The following is a 13,497-nucleotide window of genomic DNA, read 5'->3' as shown; positions in this document are numbered from 1 at the left end:
AAAATTAAATTAAAACATAAAACATTACACATGTAAACAATGAATCACTGCATGTGACCCATATGCACCCCTGTCGTACTCCAATTATTGTAAAATAATAATAATAATAATAATAATAATAATAATAATAATACTTAACAAACAAACTTAATATTTAATTATCTTTTAGTCACATAATAACCATTGCTGGATAATTGATCAGGTTCCCATCGGACCAGCTTCAAGTAGAAAAGTAATTATTAATCACATAATAAATGATCGATCAACGGTGATGAGACTTCCTGCTCAAACCAAACGTACGACACATTGAAACGAGTTGCATTCTGGGTAACTGAGGCTCAAATTGGCGAAAACATCGCTCGGTTTAAGTATAAAATTGGGCATTGGAAGTTGAATCAATTCAACGCTATTAGTGTGATTACAACTATTGACGAGCTTCTGCGAACTCGGCACGTTTTGAGACCGACGAACGTTTATAAATCGTCAAGTTAGAACGAACGGGGATACAAAACACTACAACTACCAGAAGCCACCGCGGCGACGTGGGATTTACGTTCCGCAACATAACAGCGTCGATAGAGAGAAAAAAGGCACCCGCTTCCGTGTTGTTCTGGTGTTTCTAATAACAAATAAACAGTCGTTGGGTGGGTCAGTCCAAACCGGGCCGCACTGCCATGGTTCTGTAAGATCTTTTGACCGTTTGTGGCTTATTATTATCGTCCATTCAAAACAATGTCTCTTCTGCAAAGCTCCAAGAAGAAGGACAAGCGGATCCTGTCCGGTACCTGCCCGGACCCGAAATGCCAAGCCCGGTTGTTCTTCCCTGCCTACGGCTCCATCAGCATCGAATGCACCGAATGTGGCCAGCGCCACGAGCAGAAGAACCTGCAGAACGTGGAGGAGGTGACCGATCCCGACGTGGTGCTCCACAACCTTCTCAGGAACGCCCTGCTGGGGGTCACGGGGGCCCCCAAGAAAGGCACGGAGCTGGTGAAGGTGATGGGTCTGTCCAACTACCACTGTAAGCTCCTGTCTCCGGTGTTGACCCGCTACGGCATGGATAAACAGAGCGGAAAGGCTAAGCTGCTGAGGGACATGAATCAAGGTGAGATGTTCGACTGTTCTCTGCTGGGAGACAGGGCCTTTCTCATTGAACCGGAACATGTGTCCACCGTGGGTTATGGCAAGGACCGCTCTGGGTCCCTCATCTACCTCCACGACACCCTGGAGGAGATCAAAAAAGCCAACAGCAACAAGGAGTGTCTCATCCCGGTCCATGTGGATGGAGACGGCCACTGTCTGGTCCATGCCGTTTCCCGGGCTCTGGTGGGCAGAGAGCTGTTCTGGCATGCCCTCAGAGAGAACCTCAAACTCAACTTCAAGCAGAACCTGGACCGCTACAAGGCTCTGTTCCAGGATTTCATTGACGCGGCCGAATGGGAGGACATCATCAACGAGTGTGACCCGCTCTTCATCCCCCCAGAGGGAGTTCCTCTCGGACTGAGAAACATCCACATCTTTGGCCTGGCCAATGTCCTCCACCGGCCCATAATCCTGCTGGACTCACTCAGCGGGATGCGGAGCTCCGGAGATTACAGCGCCACCTTCCTGCCGGGGCTTGTGCATGAGGACAGCTGCAAGGGGAAAGACGGCAAGTTCAACAAGCCCATCTGCATCGCGTGGAGCAGCTCGGGTCGCAACCACTACATCCCTCTGGTGGGCATCAAGAACACCGTCCTGCCGACGCTGCCTGCCCAGATGCTGCCGAAAGCCTGGGGCGTCCCCCAGGAGCTGATCAGGAAGTACATCCGGCTCGAGCAGGACGGCAGCTGTGTGATCGGTGGAGACCGCAGCCTCCAGGACAAGTACCTGATGCGCCTGGTCAACGCCATGGAGGAGGTGTTCATGGAGAAGCACGGCATCCACCCCTCCCTGGTGGCTGACGTCCACCAGTACGTGTACCGCCGCACGGGGGTGATCGGCGTCCAACCGGAGGAGGTGACGGAGGCGGCGCGGAGGTCGGTGTTGGAGAACCGACTCCACCGCTGCCTGATCTGCGGGGCGCTGTCGGAGCTCCATGTCCCACCCGAGTGGCTGGCGCCCGGCGGTAAGCTCTACAACCTGGCCAAGTCCACACACGGCCAGCTGAGACCAGACAAGAACTACAGCTTCCCACTGAACAACGTGGTTTGCTCCTACGACCCGCAGCGGGATGTCCTGCTGCCTGACTACAAGCTGAGCTCACTGACCACGTGCCACTGGTGCCATGGCACCTCCGTCCGGCACGTCCATGGAAACGGCTCCGTGGCGTACCTGGATGGCGACCGCACTAATACGCGCTCGCAAGGCGGCAAGTGTGGCTGCGGCTTCAAGCACTACTGGGAGGCGAAGGAGTACGACAACCTGCCCGAGGCCTTCCCCATCACCCTGGAGTGGGGCGGGCGGGTGGTGCGGGAGACCGTGTACTGGTTCCAGTACGAGGAGGATGTGTCGCTGAACAGCAACGTGTACGACGTGGCCATGAAGCTGGTCACCAAGCACTTCCCGGGGGAGTTCGGCAGCGAGCTCCTGGTGCAGAAGGTGGTGAACACCATCCTGCGCCACACAGCCAAGAAGAACCCGGGTGAGTACAACCCGGTGAACATCGACGGTGCGCACGCACAGCGCCTCACCGATGTCGCCGAGGGCCAGCAGCAGCAGGCTTCGAGCGACAGTCAGCCGCCACCCTCCAAGATCATCCTAACGGGGCAGAAGTCCAAGACGATTCACAAGGAGGAGCTGACGATGAGCCGTGCCGAGCGCAGCCTCCAGCAGAGCATCAGCGAGCAGGCGCTGCTCAGCCAGAAACGACTCACTGACCGCCTCAAACAGGACGAAAACAAAAACCCTGGCCGCCCGGCGTCCCCCGGAGCTGGAGGGAAAGGGTCTCCAGAAACAACGTCCTCTTCCTCCTCCGCTCCGGCCACACCCACTAAATACTCTTCTTTGTCGCCGTCGTCCAATAAGGAGAAGAAGATCCGTGTCACCACAAGCGACGGGCGGCAGGCCACACTCACGCTGTCGGCTCGCACCACCTTCTCGGAGCTGCAGCGCAACGTGTGGGCGCAGTTCTCTGTGCCGCCGGCACGCCAGTGCATCCGCTACGGCTTCCCGCCCAAGGAGCTGGTGGCTCCGGCCCACGGCGAGGAGAACGAGCCCGTGGCGGCCCTGCAGCATGGTGACAGGGTCACCGTGGAGATTCTGAAGGGCCCTGAGGAGAAGGGCACCGCTGTCCCGTCCTTGCACTCGCAGCAGGAGAAGAGCCCTGCCCCGCCGGCCGAGGCTCTGCCCCTTCGCACGACCGGCTCCGCCCTCCTGAAAGGCGATGGGGAGGGCCTTGGCGGCGGGCGGCTGAGCAGCAGAGAGCTACAGGACAGCATAGACCTGGAGATGTCCTCCCTGTGTCTCCTAGCAACCTTGATGGGTGAGTTCAAGAGTTGATAAGACTTGACATGAAAGCGAAGCGAAGCTAAAAGATAAGCTACAAACGTCATTATAGCAATTACATTTGTATGTACAAAATGGTTACTTTTCACTTTATCAGAAAATGGAAAAATAATGGATTCAATATCGTTATGTAGTCACAAGCTCAAACCGGCATACACACTTAACCAGTTTCACTGTCACTTTCAAAATCGCAATATTTTTTATACTTTGGCTCACTCTTGTACGATGAAGTAGGGTATTAATTTATGGGCGGTACAATCTGGAGATACAAGGTTTCTGCCAGACTGTGGCAACTTCCAAGCACTGAGAATCGATGAACTACACTGCATTACATGTAACCTGCACTCCCATGTTTCTCAAACATTTTTCATGTCAAGAAGCACCCCCAAAACTACATATTAAGCTGCCCCGTTTGAGATTATTTGGTGCCAGGGACCCCCATAGAAGATTATGAATTATGTTGAAAATGCATTAATTTGGTAGACATTTAGCAATTAGCATAACACTATTTTACAGCTGTATGTGTCACTCCGGTGTACTCTGTGGTTACAAACGACCCACTTGAGTGCCATATCAACTTTTAAATTAGCCTGATTATTTTTAATTAATCTTGCCAGTTGTCGGAAGTATGTCACTGCTGAAAGACAATATATTATAATAGACTTGATGCAGAATGCCTAATCTTCCTTTGATTGAGGAAGTTGGATTTTAGATAGTGCATCCATGGGATGCCATGGATGGCACCCACTTTGAGAAACCCTGGTCTAGGCTACGGTGTGTCCCTTGTCGAGTGTATGCTGAGTCACGGTGGTAGACCTAACGAAGTATACCTTTACTCAAGTACACCATGTGTAGTGTCTGTCCTTTAGTGTTTGTATTTTTTGGATACTCCACTATATTCCACTCCACTCCACCTTTCAGGGCTGACATTCGTTTCTGCTTTAACCCATGGATGTAACTAGGAGTGCATTCAGTGCAACCCAAAATATTGAAAGTAGCCAGCATTGTGAGCTTGTAGATCGACTATTTTAACGTTTTTTTTGCACGACACTGTTGTGATGCAAAGTATGAAATTATGCTTAATGGCTGGGGTGAATCACAAAAGCCTGAGTAGATGTTAAAATCTACTCACATTTCACATGAATGTGAAATATCCCTAAGTGGTTCATTGATTTGTTTGTTTTTCTAGATTATTCAATTGAAAAAGTAATTGATGGAAAAATTGCTAAGAAAATAATAATGGATAGTTGCAGCATTATACGTAACAATGGGGATAATTGGTGTAGAAAACAGAAACACAGTGAGGGGCCTCTGGTAGTCGGGATATTTAGGCCTGAGGCCGATTCTAAAAACGCCTCTAAATCCTGACCTAAGTTTTCTGAAAAACTTCAAATATTTATATAGCTGCATCAAACTTTTTACATTTTTGAATACTGTACATACTGTACAGAACCCCAACATGGGTTCCCGGCCTGAAGGGGCAAAACACCAAAAGGGGTTCCCGCCCAGAATGGGTTAATAAAACCTGGGAATCTCACTTATCACATTTGCGCTGACAGCTATGACCGTTTTTTAGCCGAATGTGTGTTTTCTGTGCAAAAAAATACTTAAAGCACAATGGAATGTTGTACATTTTGCCTGCATATAGGTTGTTAATGGTTAATGTCACAGATTCTCCTAGACCTAGGGAAACTGAATTTCAATCTTTGTGAGATGTGTTACCAGACACCTTTACAAATGCATTGGTGAAGACATTTATTGGTGAGGAATATATTCCCAGACTGGACATAGTCCCTGACTATGGTGCCAGCCAGGAATAAGAAAATATCTTAGTTGTTATTGTTAAGCCCAGTCCACAACTATACATCATGATGCAACGAAGAAACGTTGCGGAGAAACGTTGCAGCGGTCTGATTCATTCCGTTGCAGATCGACACATACACATAGCCGGCTCATTGTATCCGATCGCAGGTTATTCAACTTGGAGAGGTGAGAGAGAGAGAAAAGAGCGAGCAAATGGGGGGGGGGGGGGGGGGGGGAAGGAAAGGAGAGCTATTTCATCTCAGCGCCACTGTCCAGTTGCAAACCCCGGTTTTAGAATTGTGATGCAAGTGTTTGCCAGTTTTAAGTGGTTGTGTTGGCTATAGATTATTGTACAACAGGATTGCCTGGGTGTGTGGGAGGGGCTGTTCCATAGTGACATTACAGGTGGACTTTAAACTGCATGTGCACAACACGCATGCACAATAACACACTCGCGTACACAAACAAAAATATACCGTTGTACTTTAATGTTCACAACAAACTCACAATACATTAACCATACTGTAGCTAGCACGCACGCACGCGTGTGTGCGCACACACACACACACACACACCTACCTGTCATTTGTGATAAGCTCTCAGGTACTTTTGGGACTTTTGACCGACATACTGACCGAGAGGGAGAGGCGGAGTTGCACCACTCAGTTCACACGGTTGTGATTTTCTTGTACAAATACAATTTTCAATTTAGGCGTTTATCAGACAGACTTACAAGTGCAAAAAGAGTATGAACTCTAGTCAATAAACGACAAGGTAAACAGACTGAAGTAGAGTGCAGAGAGATTACTGTAGTTGTAGTGCCTCAAAGCAACTACTGAATAGCCTTATGCAATTTGTCTAGGTGGTAATATGTCTAGTGAAAACATAGCTTAGGATACCACATAAACAATTAACCTAGCATCTATCTAAACAACATGCTACGTATCTAAATAACATTCTGTGCCTTTGAAACTATAGGATTCCAGTTAAACAATTAACCTAGAATCTGTCTTAACATTTAATAACATTCTGTAGATAAGTGATCAAGAAACAAAAACATGATTAACTAACATACTGTAGTCAAGAAATGTCAATCCAAACTACTAACTAGTGAAAATAGCAGATCTACAAGTTCACAACGCGTCACTTCGTGCTGCATTGTGTTGTTGTAGATTGGCTATTTTCACTACGGCTCCAACATTTGTTTGTCTTTGATTTCTTAAAAAAAAAGTAAAATATTGCTTTTTTGGGAACGTTCTTTGCAAATGTTTTCAACTGATAATAATTAAAAACTAAATGTAGGAAACAAAAAGCAAAGACCCATAAAATGTGTCCGTGACCCACAATTGGGTCCCGTCCAACTGTTTAGGAAACAGTGCTGTATATCATTCTGCATAATGAACTAAACTAGCATCTATCGAATAAAAGGTGACAAGAAGGATTACAAGTGGGGAAACAGTGCTAAAGGGTGAGGTGCAGTCTGAAGAGGTGTGTGCTAGGGGGTGAGGTAGAGTCTGAAGAGGTGAGTGCTAGGGGGTGAGGTGGAGCGTGAAGAGGTGAATGCTAGGAGGTGAGGTGCAATTGTGACTTGTGTGATTTGATTTGCAGGTGAAGACGTGTGGTCGTATGCGAAGAAAATGCCTCACTTGTTCCAGCAGGGCGGTGTCTTCTTCAACATCGTCAAGAAAGATATGGGTATGTTCTCTCCTCAACCCTACTCAACACGTGTCTTAACTCTTGAACCCATTCAGGAAGGCCAAGGGAACCCCTTTTGGTGTTTAAGGATTATGTTATACTTAAGTAATACTTAAAAATAGCAGATCTACAAGCTCATAGTGTGGCACCGAGTGCCACTCTACAAGATTTTAGAATTGCTATTTTTGAAAAATCGTGAAAATGGGGCGCAAATCTTTGAATATACATTATATTCTTTCAGTGCGAACATTTTTAATTCAAATCTTTGCTTCTGGGGGGGTGGGGGGTCTCTGGGAAAAAAATTTTTTAGATGAGGGTCCGCAGCTAAAATTCTTGAGGTCCTTGACATGAAAAAGGTTGAGCACCACTGACATAGAAACATAGGTTTTTCAGAAAACTTCTCATTAACCCTCCTCAACACGTGTGTTATCTATTTAAAGGAGGACTTTGCCCACTTTCTGCCTTATCTTCATGTAATTGGTCCTCACTAATGTTCATTACAAGAGCACCATTTCTGTCTACTCACTGTGTCTCAGAGGAGGGCTGTGGAGTCAGTTCAGAAACATGCCTGCCTACCAGTGACATCATTTGTAGGTGGGTTTGGTCATTTCAAACAAGATCTTAATTATTAAATGTAATAATGCAAGAACAATGGCTTCTATTCAGGGGAGAAAAAGGCTGTAGTTTCTTGTCCACAGTCCACCAATGAGAAGCAGAGTGAGTAGACGGAAATGGTGATCCGAGGTAGTTCTGTGTCGTTAGCTCCATTTGCTCGATAGAGTATTAACAGGATAGAGATTGAACCGGAGTGATAGCCCCGCCCTCCGCTATTTATTTCAGTGTAAGTTGCTCAGTGGTGTTTTGAAGCACCCGGAAGAACCGTCTACTTCCGCATTTGTGTCCAAAATGCGGAAGTGCAAACGGGTGCTCAATGTTAAAGCCCAGCTGCACGGGGTTTCCTCATCATAACTCCACGGGTCCGCCTGCAGTCCCCGCTCTTACCACTAGGGCCGAGCGCCTCAACGTTGGAGAGCCTCACTGGGGGCTTGATTTGCTCCATATGCCTAGAGCTTTTAAGATCACTGTGAAAATAGTGGTTAACACACAAATCTGTCCTTTTCATTGTGTGTGTGTGTCACTGTGTGCGTGCAGGTCTGTTGGACGGTAAACACTGCAGCCTGCCTCACCTCAGTGGTAAGACGTTTGTTTACAACGGGGCGGAGCAGCGCGTGGAACTGTGCGTGGACGCCGTGGGCCACTTCCCCGTCGGGCCTGACGTAGAGGAGCTGGTGAAGGAGGCGCTGGCCGACTCCACCTCCTCCGGGCGGAGCCGCGAGGGGAGCCCCGCCCACACGGGCGGAGGAGGAGGCGGCGTCCTGAGGCTGGGCAGCGGCGGCGTGGTCCGCAAGAAGGAGCACGCTCAGAACATCACTGCCTTCCAGGGCAAAGGTCATTCGCTGGGCAGCGGCGGCACGGGGGGCTCCTCCCCCCAGGAGCACCGGCCAATCACGCGGCAGCACAGCAGCGGGGTGGACCTGAGCGACAGCGTGACTCGGGGGGCGGAGCTGTGGCAGATTCCGGAGGAGGCGGGGCTGGGGGGCGGGGGGATCAGGGAGCTAGTGCGCGTGGCGCCGGGCGTGGCGACGTCCCGCGACAGCCGGGGGGCGCTGCTGGACCCTGGCTACGTGGAGGAGCAGAGACGCAGGCTGCTGGAGAACGTCTCCAACATCCAGGCCTCCATGGACCGACACCTGCGGCAGCAGCAGCAGGTCTCCCAGGGGCCCAAAGAGACCCCCGGGGCCCCCCCGGGCGCCAGGCAGCGGACAGACGGGGCCGATAAAGCGGCCGGCACCGAGTCCGTGCCTCCCAGCCAATCAGTGCCTCCGGCGGCGTCTTCCATGGACGTGTCGGCGCTCCAGCCCGAAGCACAAGGTGGCGCCGCGGCCGCCGGCCCCCTGAAGGAGGAGGACGAGGAGGAGATGGAGAGCCAGGATAACGAGCTCCGCCTCCCCTCCACTGAGCCCATGGACCACTCCTGATCCAGGTTTTTGGTCTTCCAATCAGCTTGTGGTTTCTTTGGTTGTTTGTTTTACTGCATGAAGAGTAGAATGAATGAAGAAGGGTTCTCCTCGACAGCCGCCGATCTCATCGCTGACGCAGCCGCTTGCGCGCTGCCGCTAAACGCACCGCGGGCTGCTGGGAGGTTTACTGGGAGGCAGGAGGGGCTACCGGGAGTTATACTGGGAGGGCAGGGTGTGTGAAAACAAAAGCATTCCTGTAGATAGGATCCATCCTACTCTGAGTCTTAACTCTGAAAGCTGCAACACAGCAGAGATTGTTGAACATGCTCCAAACGACGCCAAACTTTTCTCCCGGTTTCGGGAGGGCTCTTCCAACACCAAACAAAGTTCGGAAAAAACTAAACCATTTTATACCCTCTGAGTTTCGGTGGACAGTGTGTGTGTGTGTGTGTGTGTGTGTGTGTGTGCGCGTGTTTTATCTCTCCATGAATTAATTGCCATCTAAATTAGTTGTGTTTGTGGTCGATCAGAGAGGGATTATTATAAAGGTGTTTGTACCTCATAACTTCCTCAGCCGACATCTCTTCAAAACGATCAATATTTCGCTGCCCGTAGAATTGTGCTTTTTGGAAGAAAGGATGCAAATACGAGCTGAACAAAGTTTGGACGTCAGTTTGGAGTATGCTGCAGCCTTTACCCCACCCCCTCTGCACCTCTTCTACACCCGACACTACAAAAACATTGCTTTGCTGTGCTACAAAACATTGCTTTAGTCATTTTCAAAACCAACCCTGTAGCTGCAGCAGTCGGAGCGGTGTCTAATTTATATTCCATAGTACGACACTGTCACTTGCCAGCAACATACGTTCTTTCTTTTCCTTTTATATCCTTTTTTGTATATTTTTCTCCCGAATTAGTTTGTTCTGCCAACTCCCCTTACATATCTATTGCCATGTCACTGCAATTAGCCGTTCGTGGGGACGAACACAGACGACCATATGTCTTGTCCGACATACATGACGTCAATATCGATTCTACGTAACTCATGTGGAAGAACACTATTCCTCCTAGTTCCACACCCCACCCAAACAGGCTCCACGATTACGTTGTAGGTGTCATTCATGCAGAGACAGAGATCACCTGGCACCCTCCCTGCCCGGCTTTCCTGCGAACACCGCCCTATGCACTACAGCCATATTGGAAAGAAATTGGGCCACTTCCTTCACAGTTGTTGCCAATGATACTAATGAAGGCTATGTTCCATTGAGTGTACAGTGTAGCACAGTAGTTATCGCCCATCTGAGAGTGTACAAATGTAACCAAATGGACCCTTATACAGTAGGTCCATTTGTATACTTGTTTCACACCTGTAAGGGGCCATCTGGAACCCTCACGAGGAACCACAAGGACCTCCTGCAGCATACCTTGAGAGACCCACTGGTTTAGCAGTGTGTTTGGTTTCCAGTGAGCAACACGCACATACAATTGACTCTTTTTGACCAGAATAGAACACAACCTAAAATTGGCATCATTGGTAACACCTGTGCAGGAAGTAAGGGAGAGGCCCAATATCTATCCAATGTGGCTTGTTTGCATCGAGGACACGCCAAGCTTGATGCACCATGGTGGATGGATTCACACCCCCTTGCCTATGTGGTGGTTTGTGGCGACTTTATTCCTGTGCCCCTGAGATAACTTCTCATTGGTTCTCGGCTGGTGCATGGGTACGGTAAAGTCCACTACCGTAGAGTCTAGGGCAGGAGTTTTCAACAGGGTTGTCTGGGACCCCTGGGGCGTCCTCAGAGTTACTACAGGGGTGGCACCAAATCTTTATGTGTTACGATATTTCTTTTAACACTAAGCACTTGATGGGGAGAGGGAAGCCGGGCAGGCAGGGTGATATTTGTCACTGCATGTACTCCTACGGGCTGGGGGCGGAGCCTGTCATTGGGGAATGTTGACCTGGGGGGAGTAGGACAGAGGCGCTACGTCCTCCCGGGGGGGGCTCCTCACTGGCAATAGAGCCAGTAGGATACAACAGCAGTGGCAACACGGAAAGGTGTGGGGAGGAATTTGTTGGCATAATGACTAAATAGGGAGGAAAAGGTATAAAAAATGATTTGCTACTCTAAATAAATAAAAAGTAAAAAAGCACTTCTTGCTGGCAAGCAAGAAGTGGTGCGACGGATTCTAAATGGAGTTTTAACCATCAGCATTTGGTTCAATTCACTTCTCTGCTTTCTCTCGGAGAGGAGGAGCTTCCTGGCATCACATCATAACTCAACCTTTCATAATTTCTCAGAGTTGACGTCTATTAATGTTTGTAGGATCTGAGCTTGTTGGGTTTGAAGAATGACATGCATTATGTATCACATTTAATCCATGGTTTATTATTTTGATTTCATGTGTCTTTCTCGAGAGCAATGAGGATGTTATTGTTCCCCAAAAACAACATGACCAAAGATTACAGTATGGTCCCTTATATCTGTCACCTGATATTAATTAGACCCCTGAGCCAATACACAATGTACTATCATACTATACTATATTCATAATATACTATGTATCAACTACTACACCAATAATAATAAAACTCTGTGACAGGATTATGTTGTCCGGAGTACCCCAGGGCTTTGCACTAGGTATGCTCCCTTTCCACCCCTCTATGCCAAATCTCTTGGGTGAAAATAGCCAAATGTTAACCCCAAGAATAATGACGCCAGGGTTCACGTCACGTCTGTTTTGCCCCTATTAATGTATCGATTCAAGCTGGATTCCTAGATGTTTACAGGTGTGTGGTGGACCCGTGTGTTCGTTTGATTGGTAGTTTGAACATGTCGCTCCAACAAACCAGGAAGTGACATCACTAATAATACTAGGATGAAATGACACTCACTTTAAAGCTAAAGTGAACAATTATTTGACTTTATCATGTTAGTTTCTGAATGTGCCTAAATAAACATCAGGTCCAAATGGAACCTTTTTTTATGGATTTGTAACTCTGAGAGTGTACAAACAGGTCTGTGAGATTAATGATAAATGAGTGGGTCCTTGAAATGAAAAAAAGACCCAGATGTCGTCCTCCTTGCTCTTGAAATGACCTGGTCAGCTTAACCGTCTTAAGCTTTTTGTTTTTTGGAACGATGTTTAAACTACAACAAAGATGACGGCTCATCTAGTGTCCAATCTGGTGCGCCGTCTTCTTCAAATATCTTTATTGACGTTTGGTGTCCAGGGCCTAAATGTCTCAACGGAAGAGTAGGGAGACCTCCAACCGATGCACATGCACTAGTTACAGTATATTGTAGTAAGGGAACACTCACCAATTTTCAACCTTATCCTCATATAATTGCTCCTCACTAATGCTCAGTAGAAGATGGCACCATTTCTTGTCTTCCTCACTGTGTCTCTGTCTCATTGGTGGGCTGTGGGCAGTTCAGAAACCCACCTGCCAGTGACGTGCAAGTGATGGCCTTTCTCTTCCTGAAAAGTCAGCATGCTGAAATAGAAGCCATTGTTCTCATGTAAAATCAAATAATTTGATTCATTGAAATGACCAAACCTAAACCAGGTTTCTGAACTGTCCACAGCCCCTCCTCCGAGACGCAGCGAGTAGACCCAAATGGTGCCATCTTATAACGAGCATTATTGAGGACCAATTGCATGAAGATGAGGTTGAAAAAGGGCTCATTTAACATACTCAATGTGTGTGGGATTGTAGCTTTTAAAGTTCTTGGTTTCAGCAGTAGGCCAGTGAGACTCTGGTCTCTTAAAGGTTTCTGTCTTCTGATGTGAATCACAGGTTGTTTTCTCTTTGACGATAATATTTTTCGTATTATTTTTCTTCAAGTGAACAACAACACAAAAAAAACAGTATCAGACTTCATAGGACTTTGACAAAACAGAGGTAATAACTAGCTACTAGCTGTACAGTGCATCAAAGTAGTGCAGTGGGTTCTCAAAAGTAGGGTCCTTGAGGAACCCTTAACAGGTCTGTAACTGCTAGTGTACAACATGGAACCAAATGGACCCGTACGGGTCCATTTGGTTCCATTTTGTACACTTGCAGAGTTATGGGGGGGTCATAGTGGTTTGAGAACCACAGAAAATAGTGAACGGTGTTGACACAGACAACACTTGTAATAAACCTGACTTCTTTTGTTTTGTTTTTGCCTGCTGTATACTAACCCCATTGCGTTGCCACTTGTATGATAATAGTATATATTGTAGTATACTTTGACTTGTACAGAAACACGATTTGTTCAGCACTTCATTTTGTTTTTGTTATTAAACTTCCTCTGGTTTGCTAATAAATAAAGATAATGGATGATGATAAAAAAGGCTTCGAACATGGCTGTTTGCATGTGTGACACATTTTTCTGCTGAACAATAAAAGTACCTCCTGGATGTGTTTTGTATGTTGTGGTCAATGGTAGCTTTTCCACGTGCTCAAATTTATACAAACCTTTCCCGAAGGCCCAGGCCGTAGCGT

The 13,497-nt window shown here is 47.7% G+C and overlaps 1 protein-coding gene across 1 annotated transcript; it reads left to right on the top strand.

Moving 5' to 3' along the window:
- The first annotated feature begins 588 nt into the window (after positions 1-588).
- Positions 589-13,412, top strand: LOC310870267 (deubiquitinating protein VCPIP1-like). Its single transcript, XM_083781426.1, has 3 exons — positions 589-3,463; positions 6,898-6,984; positions 8,137-13,412. The coding sequence occupies exons 1-3, from the start codon at positions 733-735 to the stop codon at positions 9,021-9,023; spliced, it is 3,705 nt and encodes a 1,234-aa protein (XP_083637552.1). The 5' UTR covers positions 589-732; the 3' UTR covers positions 9,024-13,412.
- The last annotated feature ends 85 nt before the right edge of the window (positions 13,413-13,497 follow it).

Source organism: Protomyctophum parallelum (assembly GCF_964188405.1).
Source record: "Protomyctophum parallelum genome assembly, chromosome: 14".
Classification (NCBI taxonomy): Eukaryota; Metazoa; Chordata; class Actinopteri; order Myctophiformes; family Myctophidae; genus Protomyctophum; species Protomyctophum parallelum.
This window is presented reverse-complemented; position numbering and strand designations above follow the sequence as displayed.

Bases quoted from the DNA above. Each gene is read 5' to 3' on its own strand.
- LOC310870267 (XM_083781426.1), top strand. From the start codon at position 733: ATGTCTCTTCTGCAAAGCTCCAAGAAGAAGGACAAGCGGATCCTGTCC. The intron at 3,464-6,897 runs GTGAGTTCAAGA...TTTGATTTGCAG, and splicing joins TCTCCTAGCAACCTTGATGG to GTGAAGACGTGTGGTCGTAT. The intron at 6,985-8,136 runs GTATGTTCTCTC...GTGTGCGTGCAG, and splicing joins CATCGTCAAGAAAGATATGG to GTCTGTTGGACGGTAAACAC.